Below are 26,730 nucleotides of genomic sequence, written 5' to 3'. Positions count from 1 at the left end.
AAATTCCATAATATTTTTAAGTTAGACAAAATAAACTTTAAACCTTATAAAAACCATTTATGAGGGCAATGGGCTTCAAAATAATTTCAATATTTAAAAAAATATATATTTTAAAAAGATTTTTAAAGATAATTAACATGTCATTTTGTTTGTTGGTGTAATAAATTTTTTATATAATTAATTATAATGTTAAATATGTGAGACCCACTCCCTCACATCATGTAAAGTTGACAGTTGTTGTGTGTCTCTACATGAAAATGTAGGCCCTCAGGAAAAAAACTCATACAAAATTAATGAAAAACAATCTGTTAAATCAACATAAATGTATATTTGTTTGTATGTCATATTTTTTTTATTTTACAAAGAATAAATAAAATTGTTGAAAACAATATTGAAAAAAAGCAGAAATTTTATATGACATTATAATCTTGTTTGCTGGTAATGCATTTTGCGGTCATAAACTTTATTTGTTGCGGCATTTTGTCAACAATTTAACTTTTTATGTTTTATTTTTATACACCTTTTCTATCTCTTCGTACGGCTTTCAATGTTACAGCACATGGTGGAATATGATAGATATACGGGCTGTACATCGGAGACTCGATTAACGAAATTATACAGAATTTGCTATAGTCTTTACTTCTGACTATGAATGGTTCAGATCTTAGTCTAGAATATAGTTCAGACTACGTCCATACGGTAAAATAAATAGTGTACGGAGCAGTCCATCCTATAGTTTAGACTTTATTCAAGACAATAAATCTGAATGTTGTCCAAAAAAAATATATCAGACTTTAGTCCGTACTATAGTCCATACTTTAGTTTAAACTATAGTCCAGACTATAGTTAAGTCGATAGTGCTGACTATAGTTCAGATTATATTCCATACTATAATCCAGACTATAGTTCAGAATATAGTCCAGACTAAGGTTCAGGCTATAGTCCAGACTAAAATTCAGACTATAGTTTAGACACTTGTTCAAAAAATAATTCAGACTATAATCATGATCAGACTATAGTTCAGATTATAGTCCAGACTATCGTTCAAATTATAATCCAGACTATAATCCGGACTCTTATTCAAAAGGTAGTTCAAACTATAATCAAGTCTTATCAGATTATAGTTCAGACTATAGTTCAGATCATAGTCCAGACTATAATCCAGACTCTTGTTCAAAAGATAGTTCAGACTATAGTTCAGACTATAGTTCAGACTATAGTCCAGACTATAGTTCAGACTATAGTTCAGACTATAGTACAGACTATAGTTCAGACTATAGTTCAGACTATAGTACAGACTATGGTTCAGACTATAGTTCAGACTAACTAGTTCAGATAAAGATTATGGTCCATAATATAATCAGACTTTAAACCAGACAATAGTATATTATAGTCTATAATTCAGATTATACAGTTCGGACTTTAGTCTATGGTTCAGATGTACATTCTCTTTCGCTTACCGAGGTTTAAGTGTTTAATGAATGGTTGGCATGTTATTATTTTGTACGTAATTGTTTTTTCTTTTACCCTCCTTTGCCTCTCTGCCTCTTCTCTTAACCCATTCAAAACACATTTAAACGTTTTGCTAGCATTGTAATGACTGAGGGGGAGTGTTGGTGTAAAAAGGGAGGCTACACAAAGAGGACTCATGACTTGTACTTGTTTTTATTTCTGTTATTTCAGTTATTCAGTTTTTTTTCTCTTACAACTTTTTGCGGCTTTATTTGTCGATTGTCATTTCATATGAAAAGTGTCAAACGCCGCTGAACATACATACATATTATTGTGATATTGTTATTGTTGTTGCAATGCGTATTGTTGTTGTGGTGTGTAATTCTTTATATACTTGTGCCCTGTGCACCGCCGAGACATGACAAGTAATATCTAGCTATCTGTCTATCCGTCCGTCCGTCCGTTCATCTGTCTGTCATGCTAGTATCTTTTTTTTCGTTTGTAGGCCTGATAAAATACTTGGTTACGAATTGTAGTTTTTTTTTTAGTTCAGTATTTGTTTAACAAAACAACAAAAATATAAGTACTGTAAAATAGTAGAAAAAAATTATTTATTCTTTATTTAAACAAAAAAAAAACACACACAAGACAAACAAATTTAAAAGGTTCGTGTAATGTTAGTGTGATTTAAGGTTTTCTTGTCATTTTCATATCTGTGTTATTTTGTTTTTGAGGTTTATAGTAATTTTTAATATTTGCTCAACATTTTTTAAAAATGATTGATATTTAAATATTTGATCTTTGGATAATGAATGCCAGAAAGATATACATATATTTTTTGTTTTGAGTGTATTTTAATGACAATATTTAAATTTTAATGAGGTTTATTTAAGAGATTTATTTTAACATTAGTAAATAAAGTAGAAATTTGTTTTGCTAAAGACAGAAATATCAACAAAGTATGTTATGATGTAAGCAGTACTACTTACTTATCGTGGTTTAAACGTTATGTTCTAAATTTTATGTTTTAGTAAAAACTTTCGAAAAAAGTTTAAATTCCCTAGATTTTAAAAATAGTTACAATATACACAAAAGCCGGATATTTACTGGAATTTGTATTTTATTTTTTTATAACCAAATTAAATTAAGTTTTGTAAATAATTATGTATTTCTTATTCACCAGCAACTACACTAATTATATTCCTAAGAAAACACTTAAAAAATACCAGGAAGTAGTAAAAAAAAACATACTATATCTTAATTAACATGGACAGAAGTACATAAAAAACAAGGAATGATGGACGAACAAAAAAATGTTAAAACTCCATAATCAAACATCATTAAAATAACGTAAAAATGCTTTTTAACAAAAACATTTTTTCTTTTTTTAGTTCAACCAAAAATTCACAAGAAATAAAAAAAAACAAAATGAATAAAACTTAAAATACTAACCCCTTGAAACGAAATATAAACGTAACGCACCATAATACCAAAAAATATATACTATATATTTTGAAAAAAAAGGGCCAAGGTCTTTATTAAAGTCTATACAAATCATCAAAGTGGAAAGAGACGACACAAAAACACTAATTTAGAAAAAATTAAAACAAAAAAACTCAACTGAAACTATAAACTAAATATGAGTAAGTTCTTTACAGAAAATAAGTTACCAAGAAAACATATTGAGAAAGAAGAATCAAAAGCAGTCAGTCAATGGGTTTTGGTAGTTTTTTTAAGGGTTTAAAACATAAAATTTAATACAACTACATGTTACTATTAAAAATAAGACCGGCTGAGAAACAAAAGGATTTAAGGTGACCAGTTTTAGGAAAAAATATTGGGGTTTCCCTAAAATTCCCTTCAATTTTATTTTACTTAACTAAAGTATTAGTTAAAGTGCTAGAAACTATTAAAACACTATTGTTTACATATTTGACGCCTCATCTACAAGATGTAAAATATGTAGTAATTTCAATATTTTATTTCTTTAGTTCTTAAATTGTTTACACCATGTAAAATATGGCATATGCCTAACATTTGCTATTCCATATATAAAAAATTTTATAAACTTGTAAATAGTCTGTTGATTTACATACTTCACATTGTTTACTTTATGTCAACAATACATAAATAATGTAAAATTTGATTTTTATAACTAAAATAATATGAAAAATGCTTAAAATATATAAAATACAATTGTTTACATTTCATTTACACAAAGTAAAATATGTAAAATACTTATTATTTCCCAAATAACTACAAAACTGATGTTAATTTTTCGATATAAACATTCACATCATGTTAATTAATTTTACACCATGTAAAATATTTAAAATTTCTCAAGTAATTATAAAGCTAATGTAAAATATGTAAAAATTTCAATGTTTTGTCTTTATTGTTTTCAAATTCACATATTTTTAATCATTTTCATATTCTACATTATTTACATAGAATTTACCTTTTATTCATATTAGATAAACAAAGGTAATTTGTGTTTAATTACATAGAAAATTATTTAAATTACGTTAAATGCATAAAAAGAAAAAAATCCAAATTCTTTTCATTATTTACATAATGTAAACAATAGGTAAATAATAAAAAATTTCCGTAAATTAACAAAAACGCAAAGTGATAAGCTTAGAACAAATCATATATAATTATTCAACATTTTTACACATTCTTTACATCGTGTAAAATAAGTAAAATTAAAAAATTTTAATTTTGTTTATAAAAATTCTGATTTTACAAGTAAAAATTAAAATTAATGGAAAATTATTTCAACTTCAATACTTTATATTATTACACCACGATAACAATAGCTAATTGAAGGAAAATTTTGTACATTTGGCAAAATAATCGCTGGGCACCTTAATTTGTAAAGCAGACGCCATTGACTTTACAACACCGTACCCTAGTAGATATTCAAAAAATAAAACCGAAAATATATACAGATAATGTGAAATAAAAGGCGTTAACACCACTAAAAAAACGAACTAAGAAATTACAATAAAAAAAACAACAACAACTACTGACACTAAGCAAGAAAAAAGTAGAGACTAAAACGACCGACAGACCGGCTTACAAACTCTGACTTTGCTCTTTTTTGTCGTTCTTTTCATGTCAAAGAATTAATGGCTTTTGTAAATTTTTAATGTGAACAATGTTACAAACCAACAACAAATGCTTTTAAAAAGTAAGAAAGAACTGAAAAAAGGGCATTCCTAAAATGCATTTTTATGGTTAAAAGCAGCAGCCACTGCTGCAGCAGCAGACAGCGAGCGGCAGCACATCTAACATAGAACAAAAGATACAAAATACAAAAAAAGAAAATAAAAGAAAAACAGCCGGTTAGATAGACAGACAGACAGACACAGCACAAATGCAAAATATCCATTTAAAACTCAACATACTTTATTTTTAATAAAAATTTGTCTTAAAAGATTCTTTTGGTGGTTGAAATAAAAAGAAAACTAAAGAAGAAAATCATGTTTTTTTGACATCATGCATAATAAAAATCATAGTCTTTCTTTAAGTTTTATTATTTTCCATTTAATACGTAATGAAACCTTTTTTTTTTTTTTTTTTGTTTATACCAACCGAGAGGAGGTCTTTTTCATAATGTAAATTATTAACAATGAATGACGACTAAAACCGGTAAATGACGGGAGAAATGAGTGTTAAGTTGTAAGAGAAATGTAATATTAAGAAAACAGCAGCAACAATCTTTGTTGTAAAGGAAACATGTCAGTAGTTGGGTATACAACAACAAGGTGTTAATGGACTTTTTTTGGTTTAGTTTTATTTCGTCTCGGTTTAGGTAATTGTGTTATATGAAGGAGATTTTTAAGCAATAATTATATTACATTAAGTAATAATGAAGTTTAAAAACAAAATTTGTTAATGCTAAATCGTGGTTAATCAAATTTCAAATAGTGTGAACACTATACATTTATAACATTGTTTACATGCATATATAAATCGTGTAATAAATTGTTCATACTAATTAAATACTAAGCCCCATATTCAGAAATGCTTAATAAAGTTATTGGTGGTTTATTGTATGAATTTCGTATGAAAAATATGGGTACTTAACCTAAAATATACGATTAATATCTTTGTGAATTGTTAAACATTTAGTTAGTTTTCGGAAAATATTAATACACACTTTAAATTTTTTACATCATATCAACATTATGTAAATAATGTAAAAAATCCATTTTTATAACTAAAATATCAACTTCTATCAACATACGTGTCAACAATAGGTAAAACAAACAATAAATATATTTTATTTATGGGTGCCCCGGTAGGCTAGATGACAGTGTACTAGCCGGTCAGTCTGGAGGTTGTGGGTTCGTTTCCCACCAGAGACTCTGGTCTGTTACATTACAACGGCCTTAGGTCATTGTAAATTAGGTTAGAATATAATTTGTAATTGAAAAATTGTTAGAAGCTATTAATTTGCAAAAAATACGTATACTTTACATTGTTTACATCATGTCAACAATACGTAATTTAAAAAATAAATCCATTTTTATAACTTGAATATATATTTTAAAGTTTTAAGTAAATAATATATCTGTATATGAATTGTGCTTAGAGAAAAAAGAAAAATACAATTGTTTACATTTATTTTACATCATGTAAAATACTTATAAATGTTTAAGTAATTACCAAACCAATAAAAATTATTTGATATTAGTTATGTTTTGCATTTGTACGTTATTTACGCTAGGTAAACATTAAGTAAATGACATGTATTTAAATGATTTTTGAACTATTGCTGTATATATCAAATCTGAAGATCAAATCCTAGGCCTCGTTTGGGCCTGTTGTGCGCTCCTTAACCAGTGCCTTAGGTGGGAATCAGTGTACCAGACTAGAACACTAAGCACTTACCTACCGGCGACCACAAATAAATAACAACTTAAGTAAAAAAATCGAAAAATAATACTGATAATTACTTTTAATCATAAACTGTTGAAAATTTCCCTCCATGGTCGTTTTTTAGTTTTTTTTATAAAATAAAAACTAAAAAATCCTAAACTTCATTTAAAAATACCTTTAAAGCGTGAAATGATAAATCATAATCCCCCAAAAATTAATGACAATCAAAATTCATATAAAAAAATATAATAATGAAAAATAAATGTTGAAAATGTCTGTTAAAAATACCAACAGCTAGCTGATAACAAAAGAACTAAATTTTCTGATACAACTGAAAAAAAATTTTTTTGAAAGGTGTAAAATTGTACGGGTGTCTATTATGTTAGAGTTTCTTGACTTAAAGCCATCATCAATCTTTTATATGCTAACGCGGGGGTATTATAAACAAATTTTGGTAATATGAAAATAAAAACCCCGTCTAGAGGCGGGAAACTAATAACAAAAATATTTAGTTGAAATAATAACACAAAAAAAAAAACAAATATTTATTTATCATTACAAAAATTAAATGAATTAAAACTTTAATAAAAAAACTGATAAGTTTTTTTTATTGAATTTTTATAAAAGATAGCAGAAATGAAATTGTGAAAATTCATTTTAAATATTGTGAACTTGAACTAGTTTATTTTTTTTTCAATTTAATATTGAATAATTTTAATAAACTATATTTATATTTGAGATAAATATATTTAAGATTAATATTTAATTAAGTTTATAATAAAAATAAATAATTTTGTAATAAAAATGTGTTAAATTTTTATAATTATTAAAAAGCTAAATTTTACTTTTAAAAACTTTTAAATTTGTAGACGTTTTTAAAGTGTATTTATTGTTAAATAGTAACAGCCAATAAAAAAAATATTGTTGTCTCAAATAAAATTTTGTAAATACAACTAAAAATTAGTTTTTTAAGAAATCTTTTATTTTTTTTAAATTTTTTTTAAATTTTTTGAAATTTAATTTCATTTTAAAACTTTAAATAATTGTATTTGAGTGTTTTAGTTGCAGTTACCAAAAAATTGACAAAAATTTGACTTAACATAAAAAGTTGTTTGCCCCAAATAAAATTTTGTATATGCAATCATTTAGTTTGCTTTACAATAGAAAACAAATCAAATAACACATTTTTATAGATTAAAAAGCTATTTTGTTTAAAAATAAATTAAATTTTAAAAATTTAATTTATTTTTAATTTTTCAATTTAGCAAATATTTATTTAACCATAAGAAAGACAAACCCATTATTTAATTATTTTTATTTAAAAACACCATACTGTCCTCCCATGTAAATAAACGCCCTATCATCCATATGTTTTTCTTTATCACATTTTTGGTAAAATTAAAAAAGAAAATTTATATTCAATATATTTTTCATTTTCGTTCTGTTGTTTGTTGTTTCCCCCTTACATTGAAAATCAATTAAATTGTTCTGCTGTTAGTTTTTCTATCAAACAGTGATAACAATTTTATTTAAAATTCTTTGTATTTGAATCTGAAGTGGGTACTTGTTGTCATCAAAAACTATCAATTGTTTGCATTTTTGTAATTAAAAAATACTTTTCTAACTATTAGGTTTTTCAAAGAAAAAAAATGTTCGCTTTACTAATGTTTATATTTGCTTATTTATTGATAAGGAATTTCTTATTGAAAAATTCCCCTAAATGTAAAAGTACAATGAACCCCTATTTTGTTTTAGGCTAATCAAAGGATAGGGCAAGATCATAAATATAAATTTTTGTTTGATGTTTTTATTTGAAATTATGTTAATATTTAAAAAATGCAAAGTATTTTTTCCTAGAATGGTATTTAAATGTACGCCCATTTTATTTTTAATGATTTTTTAATAATTGTTAGGAATTTTTATTGTTTTTTGAGCGAAAAAAAAGATGAAGTGATAATAATTTTTTTCTTTTCTTTTCAGATTTTTCTTCAGTAAATGAAAGAATTGGTTAAGGGTGAGTGTTTAATATTATAATTATAATTTTTAAAATTGTTTAAATAAGTTTATTTGTCTTTATAATTAAACTATTGATTTTTAAAAGTTTTTAGTATTTTAAATTTGCTTAAAATTTTTGGCTTATTCTCCGCTTTTTAGTCTATATTTAATAATAAAATTTAGTTAATCGAAGCTTTTGTTAAACTAAACTTAATTTAAAAATAATCTAAGTTTAATGCCTCTGAAGTTAAACTTTTAATTAAGCTTTTAAATTATTATATGGCTATAAAAGCTCTTGTACACTCTTGATTTCAAAAACAAACAATATTAGTCATAGAGCACATTTTTTGCTCTCTATCTAAGGCTGCTTTAAGCTAACTACTTTCATCTTTATATCTGGATTAAAACTCTCAGATATTAAGTAAGTTTAGTTTAAACTAAGCTTAATTGGTTTTAAACTTTGAAGTTACTTTAATCGAAAATTATCTGAGTCCGTAAATTGGAAAGTAAATGAATTTTAAAACAAATATTAAAATCCTAATATTTAAAAAAAAACTTTAATTTTTAAAACTTTTAACACATTTAGTTGTCTTCAAGCAAATTTGCTTTTACAGTTTAGTTTAAACTCTATAAAGTTTAGTTAAAATATGTCTAAGAAAACATAATCATTTGACTTAAAGCTAGCATCTAAATAGGAAATAATTTAAATTTAACCTCATCCCTTTACCGTCTCCGTTTGAATTTTAAACTTTTCATTTTTGAAAGAATTTCCCTTTAACTTTATGATACTAATCTCTATTGATTTTAAAAAAGTTTTCTTTCGGAAAATATCTGATTTATCGATAAATTAAAGAACTACCACATCTAATAGTATAAGACTGAAAATATGTATATATTCCAGAGATTATGCATAGTGTTTCTGTCGTGAACTGATTATTTTAAAGCTTATTTAGATCATTGGTGGGCGGTATTAAAGGTCAAAGAAACATATACTTGGTTTCGCTAGCTGGATTTGATTGAATTTTTCAAAAAGAAAAATATGTCAATTTATACTTTATAATTAACCAGGGTTAACATTTTCAAAATCAATAGTATTTTAACTCAGGTGAAGTCACTGGAGGCAAATACTAACCACAAACAGTTGCAAGTAATTACAAAAACTAGTCAATCGCATGAAAAAACGTAAACACAGTCAATAGAACTAATGAATAAGAAAGTATTTAAATAACACATTATTAGTAAGACCTTATTCGATTACTTCCATGTAATCCAAACGATATGTAGTAAACATTGAAAAATATGTTGCTAGGTATGTAATTACAGGTGAAAGTCATTACCAAGTTTTTCTTGGGAAATAATTCATGTATTTTCATAAAATTAAAAAAAATCAAGCTTTTTATCCAAAATTTTTTATAATTTTTTTTCAAATTTCCTGTTTTTATAAAAATTTATGAAATATCACTTTCAAAAAACAAACCACACACGTTTTTTTTTTACATGAAACACTTTCAGCACACACTTTATAATAACATATAAAACACCGACCAAAAATGCTAAGACCACAAAACCTTTCTTCCTTCCCTGCTGGCACTCTAAATAATCCATCCAACATTATAATGATGATTATGATGAGTGAGTGAGTGTGGTTTTAGTAGTAAAATGTTGTGCGAAATATAACACACAATCGAAAGAAAAAAATGTGTAATAAACATCACAAAACACGTAACTTCTAAGAATTATTTTTATTGCCTTAACAGATACAAAAACAAAAAAAACACAAAAACTTGTACAAACTAAAGTAAGGCTTATCTTAAAGCCAGAGATCTAAATTTCAAAAAAATACATTAAAAAATCAACTTTTGAGGCCAAATGACGACTAACCAACAAAACTAATGTGTGTGGTTGGTTTTCTCATTAAAAGCCGCATTTATTTTTGATACGAACTTGACTAGGAATAGTCAGTCAGTCGAGTCAAGTCATAAACCCTAGCTAGAGAAAATTATTCAAGCAAAAACTATTATACTTTTTGTAATTCCCTCTACAAAAAAGGAGGAGGTTATAAAACTGACAGTATACTTTTTAGAATAAAAAAAACATTTCGTTAACAATATGAATAGGAAAACTTTCATGTGCGTGCACGCAAGCGTGCTAATTTTTGAAATAAATTTATATGAGATCATTTTTTTTAACAAACAAAAAGTTCTCAATGAAAATAAGTTGATGATGACCTAAGTTCATAATTTATGATGAGAAATTAATAAAAAACAAAAAAAAAATACCCACCCTAAGTTCAGCTTCCAATTGATTGGTATGTCCGGCTAAGTTGGGTAAGGCGGTCATATTATAACCCAAACCCTGGCAGGCTGTAACGGTAATCAGCTGACATTGTAATCCATTTGTTGTTTGTGAGTTAAGCGTCCCAGCAGAGGAGGCTGTTATTAATCCTTGGCTTAAACTTATAAAGCTTAAAGCCACAAAGACCGCCATTAAAGCTTTTACAAAAGCCATTATGTTTATTTCTGTTATTGGCCAAAAAACAGCTGTTTTTAAAGGTCTATTTATTTTGCAATACAAATAACCATAAACAGCTGTTTAATGAAAAAATCTTGTTTCTTTTGAAATTTATAATTTTCTTTTTTATTTTTATTTACTTTTTATAAAAATTTCACTTTGAAGATCATCTTCAATATCATTAACTTAAATTTTATTAAAAAAAAAACAACAATATTTATTTTCGATCTTGCCGTTATTGTAGTTGTTGTTTTTGTTAATTTAAAGTAAACACATTAACCCCGTTGATGTTAAAAGATTTTTTCCGATCTTTTCTTCTTATTTTCTCATTTAAGTTGTTTAATTTCATAGATAAACAATCGAATTTCACTTTGAACTCTGCGTGTTATTATTTCTTTATTTGAAATTTTTTTCTACCACTAAAATATAAATTTTTTTCTCGTTTTATTTATTTTGTATATTTTTTCCAACCATTAAACGAAACAAGTACAAAAACATCAAAGACTTTTTATTGTATACATCATCTTTATCATCGTCATTTTTTTGGTTTAGTTTTATATTTTCTCTTTCTTTTTAAATTTTTAGTAAAATCCGAAAACTATTCTATATTACACACACTTTTGATATTCTTAAAATCCCTCAAACATATCATTTGATCGAAAATGATCTCTTTTTGTTTTGCAGGTAGTCGTCGTATTTTCAATACAAGTCATTAAATGTAAATTTCCCTTCTAAAGACAAAAACTAAAATTTAAATACGCACGCATTCGAATTACTACTAAGAATCGCTCTATCGCATTAGTATATATTAGTTTATAAACGCATTTGTTAGATACACGTTAATTTTTCGTTATTTACGAATTTATCAGTATGCGCACGTTTTGTATACTCCGTGTGAGCGTTGTGAACACTTTGAGTTTTACTGGCAAACTGTTGTGGTTGTCTGATGTGCATGTTGGTTTTTAGTTGTGTTGTGTTATGTTTTATTCCATGACTATTTGTTCGAACATTTCGGTTTGATCGAACTGTTTTCATTGGTCGTTCGTTCATGTTAATTGAGTGTCTAGGGAAGTGAAGTATCGTATAATTTGGTTAATAAAAGTGTACCCTATAGTTTGAAATTTATACGGGACTAAGGATAAGACAATAGCCTGTGGCCGAGACCAAAATTCTGAATTATAGCAAGGACCAAGTAGTGAACATTATACTCAAAACTGTAGGCTAGAATACAGTCGTCATTATGTCCGAGCAAAAGTCGATATTATTATCTACACTATATTCTATTCTACAGTCAAAAAAAAACTGAAAAAATCTATACTATTGTCCAGCTAAACCTGAAACTTCAGCCTAAACTATAGTCAAGACCCTGGACGCTACATAGTCACTAATATAGGCAAACTATAGTTAAATTTACGGTCCATGTACAAGCACTTTGCTCATGTAATTGAGCTATATATACTCTCAAACAATCTTCAGATCATATAAAATGAACTCTGTAGATATGCAAACAGCATCTAGAGACGTATTTGGTGGATTGATGTACGATTTACATCACTATTCAGAGACTTCGTTCTTACTCAAAACGGAATTCAAGATTGATATGAACTGAGTAAAATTTGTATATAACATGGCAAAGATGGAAATTCTACCGAGAAAACTCGATTAGAAATACCGTTCATCCATCACCAAATAAACAATATAACTTTATTATCTGATTCATTTTGTGTTTCAATACTTTTGTTATCATCACAATTCCATCCACTTCTCTGATAGATTCTGCAGCAGTAGCAACGAACCTATCCTTATATAATAGTTTCTATGTACATCAGACTATTAACCAACATTCTATGGTCGAATCCTTCGGTTTTCCGATGGTGAAACCCCAAGCAAAAGACTCCAAGAAATAAGACCAAAGAGTCTAATGACTCCTGGCGTAGTCGAGTCGATAGTCGGTACTATAGTCGTGGATAAAGTCGGTAATATAGTCGAGGGTAAAGTCGTTACTATAGTTGACAATATATCCGGTTTTATAGTCTAGAGTCTAGACTATAATCGGCACTACACTATAGCGGGCACTAAAATCAAGAATATACTCGAAAAACTATATCTGGCATTCTGTTACGCAATGATCTAAAAAAGGTATTCTAACAAAAAACAGAATCTTAAGAAAAAGAAGAAGCAATTACATTTCAATGCTTTACGATTGAAATTTTCGATTCAAATTGAAATGCCGAATAGGGGCCAATAATTCCCCGGGAGTTTTATTTCCTTTTGCATGCTTTATGTACAGGGGAGGAAACAAATTACCCAGGAATTAATTATTCAGAATAGGCCTGTATTTAAATCCATAGTTGAAACTATGGTCAAGGCTTCCTATAAACATTATAGTAAATTTGAGACTATTATTTGCATTGTACTAAATCCTTAAAAAATATCTATAAGTTATAACCAAGTCGTCTTTAACAAACACATAACACTCTCAAACTTCACCCAGTTTTATTTGTATGATCATTATCATACCAATTTCACTTACTCGTTTCTGACTTGTAGTTTCCTCCAAACTCATAATATTTTACCCTCCAACATACATACATCCATATCTTCATGCACTACTATCTGATATGACTAAAGTGCTAAAATTGTAGAATAATATTGCAGTTGCGGTTCCTGTTGTTGTTTTTGTTTTATATTTTTTTCTTATTCATTTCACTTTACGACGAGTATGTCCCCTCAACATTCATACACCATTTGATTATGAATGCGCACTCTCATCATAATTGCCGGCATAAGTTCTGTGAAGTTGTTTGTGTAGTTGTTGAAGTTTTTGTTTTTGTTACGTTGTCAGTCAGGCAGTAAGTATAGAATGTAGATATTGGGGATACTACTTGCTACGATACTCCATAAAAGCCGGTCGTTCGAATAATTTTATTATTTTGCTGTTTGTTGTCGAATTGGGTTTGGTATTAATACCGGGCATAGTACTTGGTGGTGCTGACATCGTTGAGGAGTGTAGTGTATTAAAATTTCCAATGTTGTTCCGTATTCGTTACGGTATGAATTAGCTAAGGAAGACAAAATGTATTATGGAAAGAAAAACAACACAACGATGACTACGACGAAGGAAACTAAGGATTGGGAAAGAAGAAAAAATGCAATAATATTCATGCAAACATATGTTGTTTGAATGTTCTCTCTAGTGCTTTGATGGAACAGAAGTTTAAAGGAACAGAAGTTTAAAGTTGATCAAGATTAACCTAATTTCTTATATAAGTGGAATCATTTGATTTCGATTATCAGACTAATTTGAATCATTATTATCGTATGTGTATATTCCAATATTAGAATAAGAATAACTATCCACAATAAGGACAAGTTTGTGATTCTTTTTTTTCTGGGAGTACCAGGGCCACTTTTAGATCATGAATGAAGCTAATACTAATAAATACTGATTTACCCTTTGGTGCACCGATTCTTCCTCTACCTCTATAAAATAACAAGTATTGTTACATCTTGCAATTCGAGGGAGCTCAATCTTGCCATCCCGTATATATACGTGATGGATGTAGTGGAGTGTGGGCTCATGCACCCGTTTACCTATAGTGATTGTGTTGGGTGATTTTCTCAATGAATGTGTCGGATACATAAGAAGTAAGTTGGGTTTAATGGTAATGAATGTAAGGTATCTTATACAAGAGATATCATTGAATTTTCCTTCCTTGTATGAATATATTCAGGGTTTACAATCTTCAACCTCATTTACTACATTTATCTGTGTTCTCAGTGAGTAAGACAAAGTCTGTGGATTATTTAAAGTCTGTAGATATAATACGTTTTTAAATGCTGTTGTCGACACAACAGGGGCCATCCCGTCTGTGGGATAGTAAATTGAAGTGATGTGTTTGCATCTCGAAAATTACGCAACGAGGCAGCAATGTGAAGAAATTATGAACCTCGAGCACTTGAGAAAGTGCTTGTACTAGGATGAGTGGGACATGTTGCAAACTTCGTGTAATTTGTAAGGCACATAAAGAGGTGCAGGTGAGTCGAACTTCATCAGGGAATCAGTGTAACTCAACATCTCAGTTATTGCTATTTTAGCGTTCTTAAGAGATCGCTGTAGGGTTTTAAATGCTGTTGTCGGAACAACTAAGGCCATCCCGTTTCTGGGATAGTAAATTGAAGTAATGTGTTTACATCTCGAAAATTACACAACAAGACAGCAACGTGAAGTGATTATATAGCTCAAGTACGTGAATGAAGTGTTTACACTAGGGTGGGTGGAACATGTTGCAAACTTCGTGTAATTTGCAAAGCATATAAAGAGGCGCAGGTGAGTCGTTTCGAGACCAGTCTGTGGTTTTAAGATCTAAAAGTTCGATGTTGTTTTAAGATAATGCCGCCTTAGTGAAGATAATATATGGTAGTAAATGTGCATTAGAATCATCGATATGAAATATCAAAGATTTTTATATTTTCTGTATTCAATTCATTTAAACATCTGTTCTATAACCAATCGATGATGACTGAATACTTTTTTTAAGAGTTGTTTGTGCTATTTTTTTCTTTTTAGTTTGAGGGTCCCTTGTGGCTGTTATGGAGTTTTTTCTTCTGTAATTTTTTTTCCTACATTCGTTTAATTTTCGTATTGCATGCATTGGATCAAGCAAATGGTAAAATGCGGCAAACGCAGCAATTCAATGCAACCAAAACAACAGTAGTAAGGAAGGGCTGTCGTTTAAACGAACATCTTGGTTGCCTTCTTTGAATGTTTTGGTTGCTTCTCTGCCAATATGTATGTGATGAGGAGGCACCTTATATTTTTTTGATCGTTTTTATTTCGATTTGTTTTTTCCTCAACGCTTGAGATCATCTTTAACATCATCGATGTGAAACATCATTGGCGCTACGTTTTAAATGTTTTTTTTTTTGCTTGACATTTGTAATCTTATGTGTTTAGTTGTTGTTTTTTGTTGGCCAACTTTTTTGCGAATGAGGATGAGGGGATTTGTTGCTTTAGTTTCTTTTAAGGTCCTATTTCGAACGTTTTGTTTTCATTTGTATTTAAGTGTGTTTTTGTGTACTTTTTCTTTAGTTTTTATTTGATTTTTTATACTCTCATGTTGTAAGTACCAGTGAGTGAGTGTATCTTGGCTGCAGCTTGATGATGGTGACTTACACGCTTTATAAACTATTATGATAATTAGCTATAAAAATGTAATGAATCTCCTTTTGATATTAAGTAAATTGTTCATTAATTGAAAATCATTTTCATTTTTTATTGTGTCTTAAGGTAATTTTATTTTCCATTTTTTTGTACAACCATGGCGATTATAAAATCATTAATTAAATGTTGTTTTTGTTACACAAAAAAATAGTTTAATTATGTTAAAAAACAGCAGGAAATTAAAATGTTATTCAAAACTTTATTTTTAATTTAATAAAAGATTTCCTTTTTTATTATATCTATTATACTTCAAAACTTATTTTTTACAATTCATCATGGGAAGAATAAAAAAATATGATGATGTGTGAAATATTATTTTATTTTTTTATATGGTGAAGTATTCTTAGTTTGGAGTTTTACAAAATATTTTAAAGTGCCATAGTTTTAAGATTTTATTACATGTTTCTTTTCTGGAGAGAAGAATCTTAACAGAATATTCGATGCCACCTTGAATAAGATAATATCATGCTTCTTTATTCGGGTGGTCGTGTGGGTTTTCCAATAAATTTTACAAATAAAATTTGTTTCAAAATTACAAAAATTAAAAAATGTTACAAAAGTTTCATGAGAAAATTTAATTTCAATCCCAGGACCCAACCTTTTTAATTTTGTTGAGCTGTATTATTTACTTTAAAATTTAATTTAAGTATCCGTTGAAACCGGAGAGAGGGGTAAATTGATTGATTGACTGACTTATTGATAGATTTATAAATTGATAGATTTATAAATATTTATAATAATAAAATTTATAGATAGACAGACAGATTGATGGATAGATGGATAGATGGATAGATGGATAGATGGATGGATGGATAGATAGATAGATAGATAGATAGATAGATAGATAGATAGATAGATAGATAGATAGATAGATAGATAGATAGATAGATAGATAGATAGATATATAGATATATAGATATATAGATATATAGATATATAGATATATAGATATATAGATATAAAGATATATTGATATATAGTAAGTTAGCCTGCAACCAATCTATTGGTCGCTTTAGGATACTTTACTAAATTTCTATTCGAGGCCAAAAAACCCTCAGGACATTCAAACATTTTCGTTTATGTTTCAAGTCCATTAGTTAGGAAAGTAATCTCGATAATTATCATAATTTCTTTTTAAATGGCATAACGGGATGAGAGCTAGGAAACACAAACTTTTTACTTGCTTATTTTAACTAATTTTTTAAGTTCTTTATAAATGATCATTGATCTCTCACATCATTTAAGCGATTAAGTAAAATGACAATATTAGGAAAACTGATATATTGAGCCATGGTTTAAAATTTTGTTTTACAAAATGTTTTTTATCTCAGATTCCTAAATCCAAATTATTTAATTGTCATTTTATTCCCAAAACGAAACTATTTACATATGTAAATACAAATATTTAAATTGTGATCATTATTTTTTTTTTGTTAAATTGTTTATGAGTACTTATATATAAAGCAAAATGAAATAAATAAAATACCACATACCATGAGTGTAACGAAAATTTAACTATAGCCTTTTAACTAATTACACATTATAGTAATTATTAAAGACAAAATAATATATAATCTAAACAAAATGCTCATTTTACTGTGGCGAGTGTAGAACTACGAGTGTTTTCATTTTTTATAAACAAATTGTATACCTTGACATAACTATCCATGGAACAAACCAAGCAATCATCCATCCATATCATTCCAATCCAGCAGTCAACACACATGCATACATACATACTTATGTGTACTTATACACAAATCAGCAAGCAGTACTTTATAGTGTGATGTTGAATTTCTTTTGAGTAGTGTGGTATTTTTTCATGTTTTTTTTTTTTTTTTTTGTACCGAGTAGTAGAGTTTGCACTCTGAACAACAAATCAAAAAAGTAAACATGCAATTGCCTTAAACCATGAACAAACATTTTAAAAACTCTAGAGACTATAAAATTCCTTTAACAAACAACGGCTGACGTCTGGTAGATGGATGGATGGACGGTTGGTTGCTTGGATGGTGGATGAATGTATGATTTTCAAAGTGAAAAACCGCCACATTTAAAAAAATTTTAAGGCACAAAATCAACGAACACTCGTACATATGAAACAACTAACAAAAAACGATCATACGAAATAAACACATTAAAAAAAAGTACGATGAAAAAAAGTTCTGTTATATCTGTTAAATCTGACTTTAACTCACTGTGATCGTCGTACATACCGTTGGGAAATTTGATCGCTGAACCGTTGATTTGCAAAAAAAAATAATAATAATAATGTGTGTGCTATTTTACACTATTTCACTTTGTATTTTTATACCCTACACAACTATTACCCATTTTCAGGAGGCTAATAATACCTTCTCTGTGTCGATTTAGCTATGTCCGTCTGTCATGTGTGTTCATGTGAACCTTGTTAATCTTTTGACTTGAGGACTAAGCCTATTAAAGATGCTTAATTATTTCGCTTAGCCTCTATTCAAGCGTACACCCCAATTAGGGCTTTTGGACTCATAAATGTGTTAAGTGTAGTTGTATCTCTTCAAAAAGTCGGCAAAGTCTAATGCTAGATATTTTCATAATGATCAGGTCCTTTTCGGAAAATTACTTGATTATCATAATTTACTTATAAACACTAATATGACGATGAAATTCTGCATAAATACCCTCTAGCAAAGGAAAGCCCTAATATGGACCCCTTGGACCCTTTTAAACCTGCTTTTGAAAATCTCTTCTTTTGTCAATAAATGGCTTAAACATTTCGGAATCAAGATAAAAATCAAAATTATCGATTTATTAAAAAATCGAAAAAGAAACACTTAATAAAGTGGCGTAGGATATCATATTGTCGGCCATGCCCAACTATAAATACTTAAATGTTTTCAATTCAAAATATAGTAAGCTAGTCAACAAAGTAAATTCTAGTTTGACAAAAAAAGAAGAAAAATGATCAACAATATTCTCAGTAGAAATTTTATCTAGAGAAGAATTTTCTACAAAAAATTTATATAAAATATATTTAAAAAATATTTATAGACAGCAGATTTTTTATAGAAAATTTGTACAATTTTCTATAAATAAATAAAGAAAAAATAAACTTTATGTAAAATGTACCGATTAAAGTATATTCTGAAGAATGTTGGTCGACAGAATAAATTTATTAACAAAAAAAAATTCTATAAAAATTGATTAACAAAATTTGGTCGGCCGAAAAATTGGAAATTGATAAACAAAATAATTTTCTATAGAAAATGTATAGACAAACGAATTTTTATCAAAAATTGATCGACAGAAGAATTTTCCTAAAAAAAACCATAAACTGTATAAAAATGTTCAATATAAAATATAATAGAAACATTTTTATATAAAATTGTTCGAAAGTAAAATGGATCGAAAACTGTTTGAAAGAAAAATATTTTCTTAAAAATTTATAAAAATAAAAGTTTTCTGAAATTTATAGTTGTCATATTAAAATTTTCACAAAAAAATAAATTCTAGTTTTGAAAACTCTTGGAAATGGTGTAATGATTACTTTGAAAAAAAATGTGGAAAGAAATCATTCCAAAAAAACAAACCCAACATACACTTATAAATTCAGAATGTATGCGAGTAGAAGACATATGAATGTATGTATATCGGCGGTCAGTCATGACATAAGGGAAATTTAAGACAGTAATTTTCAAGTAGAGAGAATATTGATTTCATAGATTGTTGATAGATGGCGTTGTTTGATCAACCCCATTTGCTAAAAAAATTGCAATAGCAAAATAAACCGTTGTTAAGAAATGTCTTTTACTTAGTATGATTCGTAAAAGTTTTTCGTTTTTAATGGCGGTATTTAATGTTTGAAGTCCATTTGATGATTTCCGTTTTTTTATTAACATAAATATATTTTATTTACACAAACAGGGGTGCAGTTATAAAAGGAAAAATAATGGTAATTTCTTTATTAAAAAAATAGGGTGGAGTTAATATAGATTAGAAGGTAAACAAAATACAAATTATACATATTTATCATATGACAGTTATCAAAGTCGGCAAAGTTCTTTTGATTTTTGAAATTTCCTTAAATGAAAAAATACAAATGTTTAAGGAAATATTTTTCAATGTATATTATAAAAATCGTCGGAATATGCAATATTTTTTATCAATCGTATGAACTATCCTATTTGACTCAGTAAGAAAATTCTTTAGCTCCCGAATTCACTGAAACCCCTTAGCTTCTCTACACCACTGCTTTCGAAAGATACAATGACAAAGATATTTTTATTTAAACACCTTCTATGTCGATTTTTTTTTTTAGAAAGAACAGCTTGTGAAAATGAACAATAATGAAACGCTTTAAGCTATAGTTTTATTTGGTTTTATTTAGTCTCTTTATTTCGTTGGGTCTGCTGGTATATTTTTCTGCTTTGACCATGGATACGATCATACAAATCATTTAATGTACATAGAGGAAGTGGCAGAAAGAGCGAGAGGGAGGAGTTCCTTTTGTTGTAAAAATGTTGTTGGAGTTGGTGTTTTAACTTTTTTTTCTTGACTATCAAAAGATCTCTATCATTGCTTAAACACATTAAGGCGTTAGTGTACCGCAAAAGTCCAGATATACTGAGGAGAAATTGTTAAGTGTTGCCAGATAGAATGGATTTCAGTTGGGAAACGATGGATCATTTTTCTTTCTAAAAATTTTTAGGAGAACATTTTTCCATCGATCAATTTCGATCCATTAATTTTACTGTCAAACTATTTTATATAAAAAAGTTTCTATTGTAGAAAAGAAAATATTTCTGTTGATAAATGTTTTTATAATAAAATTTGTTTATCAATAAGTATATTCTTTAAAAAATTATTCTATACATCAATTTTTTTTAATATTTTTTTCGGTAAATTTTCTATCGACAGTTTGTTCTCTTAAATTAATCTTTTGATTATTTTTTTTATAGAAAATTAGTTTGTTTCTATAAAAAATTGTTCTATAGATCAATGTTTATAAAAAGTCGAAAGTCTATTGATAACTTATTTTTATAAAATTTTTTTGTTGTCCAAATTTCTATCGACAATTTCCTATAGAAAATTCTAAAATTTTAGTGAAGAATGTTCTGTCGATCATTTAATTGATTAATTTTTTTATAGGATATTCTTTGTTCAATAAATAGTCTATCCATTTTTGTTAGAAAAATCTTCTTTCAATATTTTTTTATAAAAACTTCTTCTATCGATCGGTTTTTTAGTATATTCTATTTTCGATCAAAAATTTATATAAAAAATTCTTATATTGATCAGTTTTTATAGAAATTATCGATAGAAAATTCTTGTGTAGATAAATTTTCTATTGACAATTCATTGTTGACAAACTTTCCATAGAAAAAACTTCTTTCTAAAATTTAAGTGAAAAATTTTCTGTCGATCATCTTTATTGATAATTTTTTATAGAATATTTTTCGTTCAATAATCTGTCGATCAATTTTTTATAGAAAATTCTTCAATATATTTTTATAGAAACTTCTTCTATCGATCTGTTTTTTTAGTATTATTTTTTATTTAGTACTGTCGATCAATAGTTTAAATAGTTCTTCTATTGATCAATTATTTTAGAAAGTCAAATCTCTGTTAATGAATTATCGATAGAAAATTAATTTATAGATCAATTTTCTATAGACAATTCATTGCTTAGAAACTTTCTACATAAATTTTTCTTTCTAAAATTTTATATTCTATTTTCGATCAATAGTTTATATAGAAAATTCTTCTATTGATCAGTTTCAGACAAAAGTCAGTAGACAGACAGAAGTCTGTAAATGAATTAACGATAGGAAATTCTTTTTTAGATCAATTTTCTATTGATTAATAAATTCTACAGTCAATCAATTTTCTTTTAAAAATTTGTCTGTCATTTTTTTTTTTTTTTTTTGTACACAAATTTCTTCTGACGACAAATATTCTATGGAATATTATGTTGTCGATCAATTTTCTATAAAAAAATTTTTCTGCTGATAAATTTTCTATTAAAGAGACGTATTTTCTTAATTAGTTTATGACAATCAATTTTATAAAACAAATTTTTCTTTTTTATAGAAAGTTCTCTCCAGATTCCAAAATTGGTTTTATTACAGAGATTTAAATCCACATTTTATACGGCACCACTAGTAATATCTGAACAAAAAATAAACTCCGTAAACATGACGATGACTATGACGATTACGAAAAAATTATGTACAAATGTATAATGGTGCAGTGGAGGGTATTGTTCAAGTATTGTCGGTACGTGTGGCACTCCATGTCGGCATGGTTGTTGCTTTTGTTTTTTTTTTTTTTCAACTTCTCCTTCTTTGTCTTTTATATGTGCAGCGAATTTTGAAATTGCAGCCTTTAGCTGACAGCATGAATGATAGCGTCAAAGGCGAAGCTAATCAAATTTGACCATTATCATCATTATTATTATTATCGTCATCGGTATTGTTGCATTGTAGCAATGTGTGGTGTAGTATGGTGTGGCATGGTTTTGTTATGGTATGTTGTAGGAAGAAAAAAAAAATTATGTTGGAAAAGGAAACGACAACAATGGTCAAAAAAGATGAGTTGTGATTTTATTACATTTAGATTTTTTTGTTTTTCGTTTTGATTTTTTTTATTGTTGTAGCTTATAATTTCTTAACATAAAAGTTTCCTGTTATTATTACACGGTAATGTTTTTTTTTAGTTTTTTGAGGGTTTAATCTTTTAATATCTTTAAATGCTAGATTTAAATAACTTTGGAATTGTATTTAAAATGGTTAGATTTTATAGAATTTCTCTTTAATTTTATTAAAATGTTTTTTTTTCATTTAAAACATTATTTCGCAGGTGGTCCTATAATTCTTATGCGAACATAAAAAATTCAACTTTTCAATGTTAAATAACTAAATATTGACAAGCTCATTTATTTATTAACAATGCAAAAAGTACAATAACAACAAGTACCATAACTTTAACATGACTTTTAAAACTTCTATACTTTATAGTATTGAAAAAATTCTAGGCAAAAAAAAAAATAATGAAAAAATAGTCATACAGAAACATTTCATAAAATCTACTGAAAATACAATGTGAAATTAAACAGACAGACCATGTCGGCAAAACATCAACTAAAAAATTAAATAAAGTACTCAAATGTGCTTTATAATACTTTAATATTTAAAAGTCACATAGATCATCGTTTTAGGGTATAGGTCACTTTTGTTGTGCCCTACTCAAAACTCTTAACTAAAGCGATTTAACTCGAAGCACGAACATTCCTTACTCTTAATTTTTCTCATGTTAGCAATTATCGGAATCGTTATAAAAGTAAAAATTTACTTTATATACATATAAGTGCATACACCATCCGAAAATAAAATCTCGAAGGGTCGACATTAATATTTGTATAGAGAATCTCTTCAAAACTCTCAACTCTAACTTTATATCGTCTAATTCAGCCAAGCGAAGAAAGAGAGATTCTAAGAAATTGTTCTTGTAGTGGTGAGAAAATATTAAAAAAAACACTTAGAAGAAATATTTAGCAACTGAAAAAGTTTTGTTTAACATCGGGTTGTTTACGTGTGAATTAGCGAAAATCTTTGTAATTAGAACGCACAACGCTGGTCTAAATGTCTTTCACTTACAGGTGTCTTGACTTATAGACATACCAAATTGAGACCAAAGCGTTTACAATTTTTCAATAACATCCGTTGTCAAAGTATATTTATACGTACGACAACTCTCGTTGTCGACTTCTATATTTTATACATATCCGCTTTAGAAATGTTTAAAAAACGTAGTAATCGTGTTGTCGTACGTCGGTGTCAATGTGGTACTAGGCGCATATATATCTTTTGTCCTCTATGTTCTTACTAAAAGGGAAAGATAACAGACCAAAGCGTTGCTCAAGAAAAATACTAAATATTGAAATTATTCTGCTTTTATAAATTTTATCGCTGAAAACATTAAATGGTCTGAAGTTACAGTAACCGGTAAATATAAAGATCATGGAAATTCAAATCGAAAATAAGCATTAAAGCTGTTGATCCTTTGTGACTTCAGCTAATTCAAAATTACTATACCTATAGGCTAGCTTACTGCTAAAAAAGGAAAGAAAACAGATAAATGTGTTGGCCTGGAAAATCACTGAATACGATATATTTGTTCAAATCTGCTTGGATCATATGTTGAGTTAGGTTAAGTTAATAGGAGGATTTATACTACATCAAATCCGAAAAAAGGAACTGAATGAATTATTTTTCAGTGTTTCCTGAACGCAATTCCTAAGAATCTTAAAATCAGTGTTAGTCAGGTATGTTATTTCCGGAATAACATCACTTCCAAGATACTTGGATCTAACTTCGACGAATGCATGGCAGTGGCAAAGAATTATTATGTTAGACGTACACAAAAGGGAGGGAACGTTTAACAGAACTAATGTTGTAAACCTTGGCTATAAATCCACTAGTTGAAATAATGTTATACAAACCGCTGAATATGTGAATCACGGAAATCCCGATCATAAGAATATATTAAATCCAAAAATGATCCAAAATTACTCTCTGGTAGTAGTCTGACAGACACCAAAAAATCAGAAAAATTTAATTTTTCAATTAGTACCTTGTGAATAAACACTGTTTAACATCCATTGTCATGTCGCAGTTAAAAAATATTATAAAAAATAACAGCCCATAACTATAAACAGAAATAGTTTAATTAGGTTTCAAAAATACATTCAAAATATAAAATATAAGCTTTCAAAAAATGGTGTCTAGCAGGCACCACGCCGGTAAAATAGTTATAAAAAATCCACGTCGGTTTCAGAGTGTTAAACCGGGGAACATAATTTTTTTTAAATCTTGTACATAGCTGTCTAGTACATGTGTATGAATTTCTCGACTATAAGTCAGTTGAAAATTTCATAAATAGAGATTTTGCAAAAACAAAAATAAGCTGTTCCTCTGTCTAAATTCATCACACACTCGATCAATTTTTAAACGTTCGAACTACAACCTTACATTCTTCAAAACAATTTGAAAATTTTGGTCCCACAACAATATCTTTAGCAGTGATCCTATAAAACGTATCCTGAAATTTTGGCTTAACAAGATCTCAGATTGTTGTAGCAGTTTCAATAGAGTTCCTGAAAAGTATTATAATTATCTCTGTTTGATAGAAGCTATATAATTGTATCGATTAGGGATCAAAAAGACTATGAATAAAGTCATCCGAAATCTCAGAAGATGTTCCATCAGGAATCTCTTTGGTGCAATGCTTTCAGAGCTATAATGATAAATCGGTGGCATAACGATCTAGAATTTATTGCCAATGTAACGACACTATAACCACAAGTCGATTTATTAAACTTTCATTCCTCGATATAGGGTACTCCGAAGCAAATAAAATCAAATAAATAAAAATAGTACTTCAAACAACACAAGTACACAGATTAATAAATGTATAGAACATGAAGTTATTGTTGGTGTTGTTGGTTTTATTTATTTCTTTATATTTCTCTGTGTGTTTGTTGCCATTTTAATAGTGCTTCCACTCTACGGCTGTTTTGAACTCAGCCGACCAGAAAACTAGTTAATGGCAAATAATATAAACTAAACATTTGCAAATATTAATGAAAAAAAAAATCACAAAAAAAATGCAAACAAAATCTTAAACTAAAATGAAATAGTTGAACACATTCGTCGCAACTAAAGTAAAATCAAACAAACCAACAAACTTATCTCATACCATTTTCAAAAACAAACGTCCATTAAAGAAACCAAATAACAAAAATATAATCAACTAATATACAAACATTAGACACTAGAGTGGATGGAGTCCCCTCGCTTAAAGTCAAATAGTGATATTTTTTTGTTTTGTTTTGTTTTAAAAAGCATTAAACAAGATAAAAAGTTATAAATCAAAAGCAGAAGAGCTAAAAAAAATTAAAAAGCAAATGAAAAATATTGTCATCAATAGATTATTAAGTTAAAGTTAAATGGATGTGAAGACATGGCAACTGCAATCTAAGCAAAAGACAACAGCTACAACAACAAACAACAACATTAACAACTACAACTACATTAGCGACAACATGACACAACTTCAAACGTTTTTTGCCGACTTATGACTAGAGGAGGAAATGCAAAAATATTATTTAGTTTTTTTTTTTTAACTTTTCTCTTTTTGTTTTTTCTAAAAGGTAAATTAACCATGACATGAGATCAAAGAAAAATTAGATTTATTAATATTGTTATAGTTTTTGAGATATCAAACTCTCTTTTAATAAAATTCATTGGTTTCGTTTTTAATACAAATTATTTAGATATTTTTCAATATTTATCGAAATCGAGTATAGAAAATAGAAATGGAGTGTATAAAATACATACTAATAAACTAGACTATGAACTAGTCTATAGACTAGATTATAGACTAGGCTATAGACTTGTCCATTGACGAGACTATAGATTAGTATATAGACTATACGAGACCAGACGTGACCATAGACTAGACTATAGACTAGACTATAGAACAGACTATAGACTAGAATATAGACTACACTATACCCTAGACTATAGACTAGACTATAGACTAGACTATAGACTAGACTATAGACTAGACTATAGACTAGGCTATAGACTAGACTATAGACTAGACTATAGACTAGACTATAG

General features: G+C 27.8%; 1 protein-coding gene and 1 long non-coding RNA gene across 2 annotated transcripts in view; one reads left to right on the top strand and one right to left on the bottom strand.

The window, feature by feature from the left end:
• LOC111682783 (frizzled-3) overlaps positions 1 to 11,797 on the bottom strand; it is a 30,840-nt gene extending 19,043 nt beyond the window's left edge. Inside the window, exon 1 of the mRNA XM_023444768.2 lies at positions 10,618 to 11,797. Within this exon, the coding sequence (XP_023300536.2) occupies positions 10,618 to 10,842 (225 nt within the window). The 5' untranslated portion in view covers positions 10,843 to 11,797. The remainder of the gene's footprint in view (positions 1 to 10,617) is intronic.
• Positions 1 to 26,730, top strand: part of LOC124418649 — a 66,854-nt gene that overhangs the window by 29,907 nt on the left and 10,217 nt on the right. The window contains exon 2 of the long non-coding RNA XR_006940123.1: positions 8,320 to 8,353. This is a non-coding gene — a long non-coding RNA (uncharacterized LOC124418649). The remainder of the gene's footprint in view (positions 1 to 8,319; positions 8,354 to 26,730) is intronic.

The sequence above is a fragment of the Lucilia cuprina genome, chromosome 3, assembly GCF_022045245.1.
Source record: "Lucilia cuprina isolate Lc7/37 chromosome 3, ASM2204524v1, whole genome shotgun sequence".
Lineage (NCBI taxonomy): Eukaryota > Metazoa > Arthropoda > Insecta > Diptera > Calliphoridae > Lucilia > Lucilia cuprina.
Note: the sequence above shows the minus strand (reverse complement) of the source record. Positions and strands in the feature narration are given on the sequence as shown.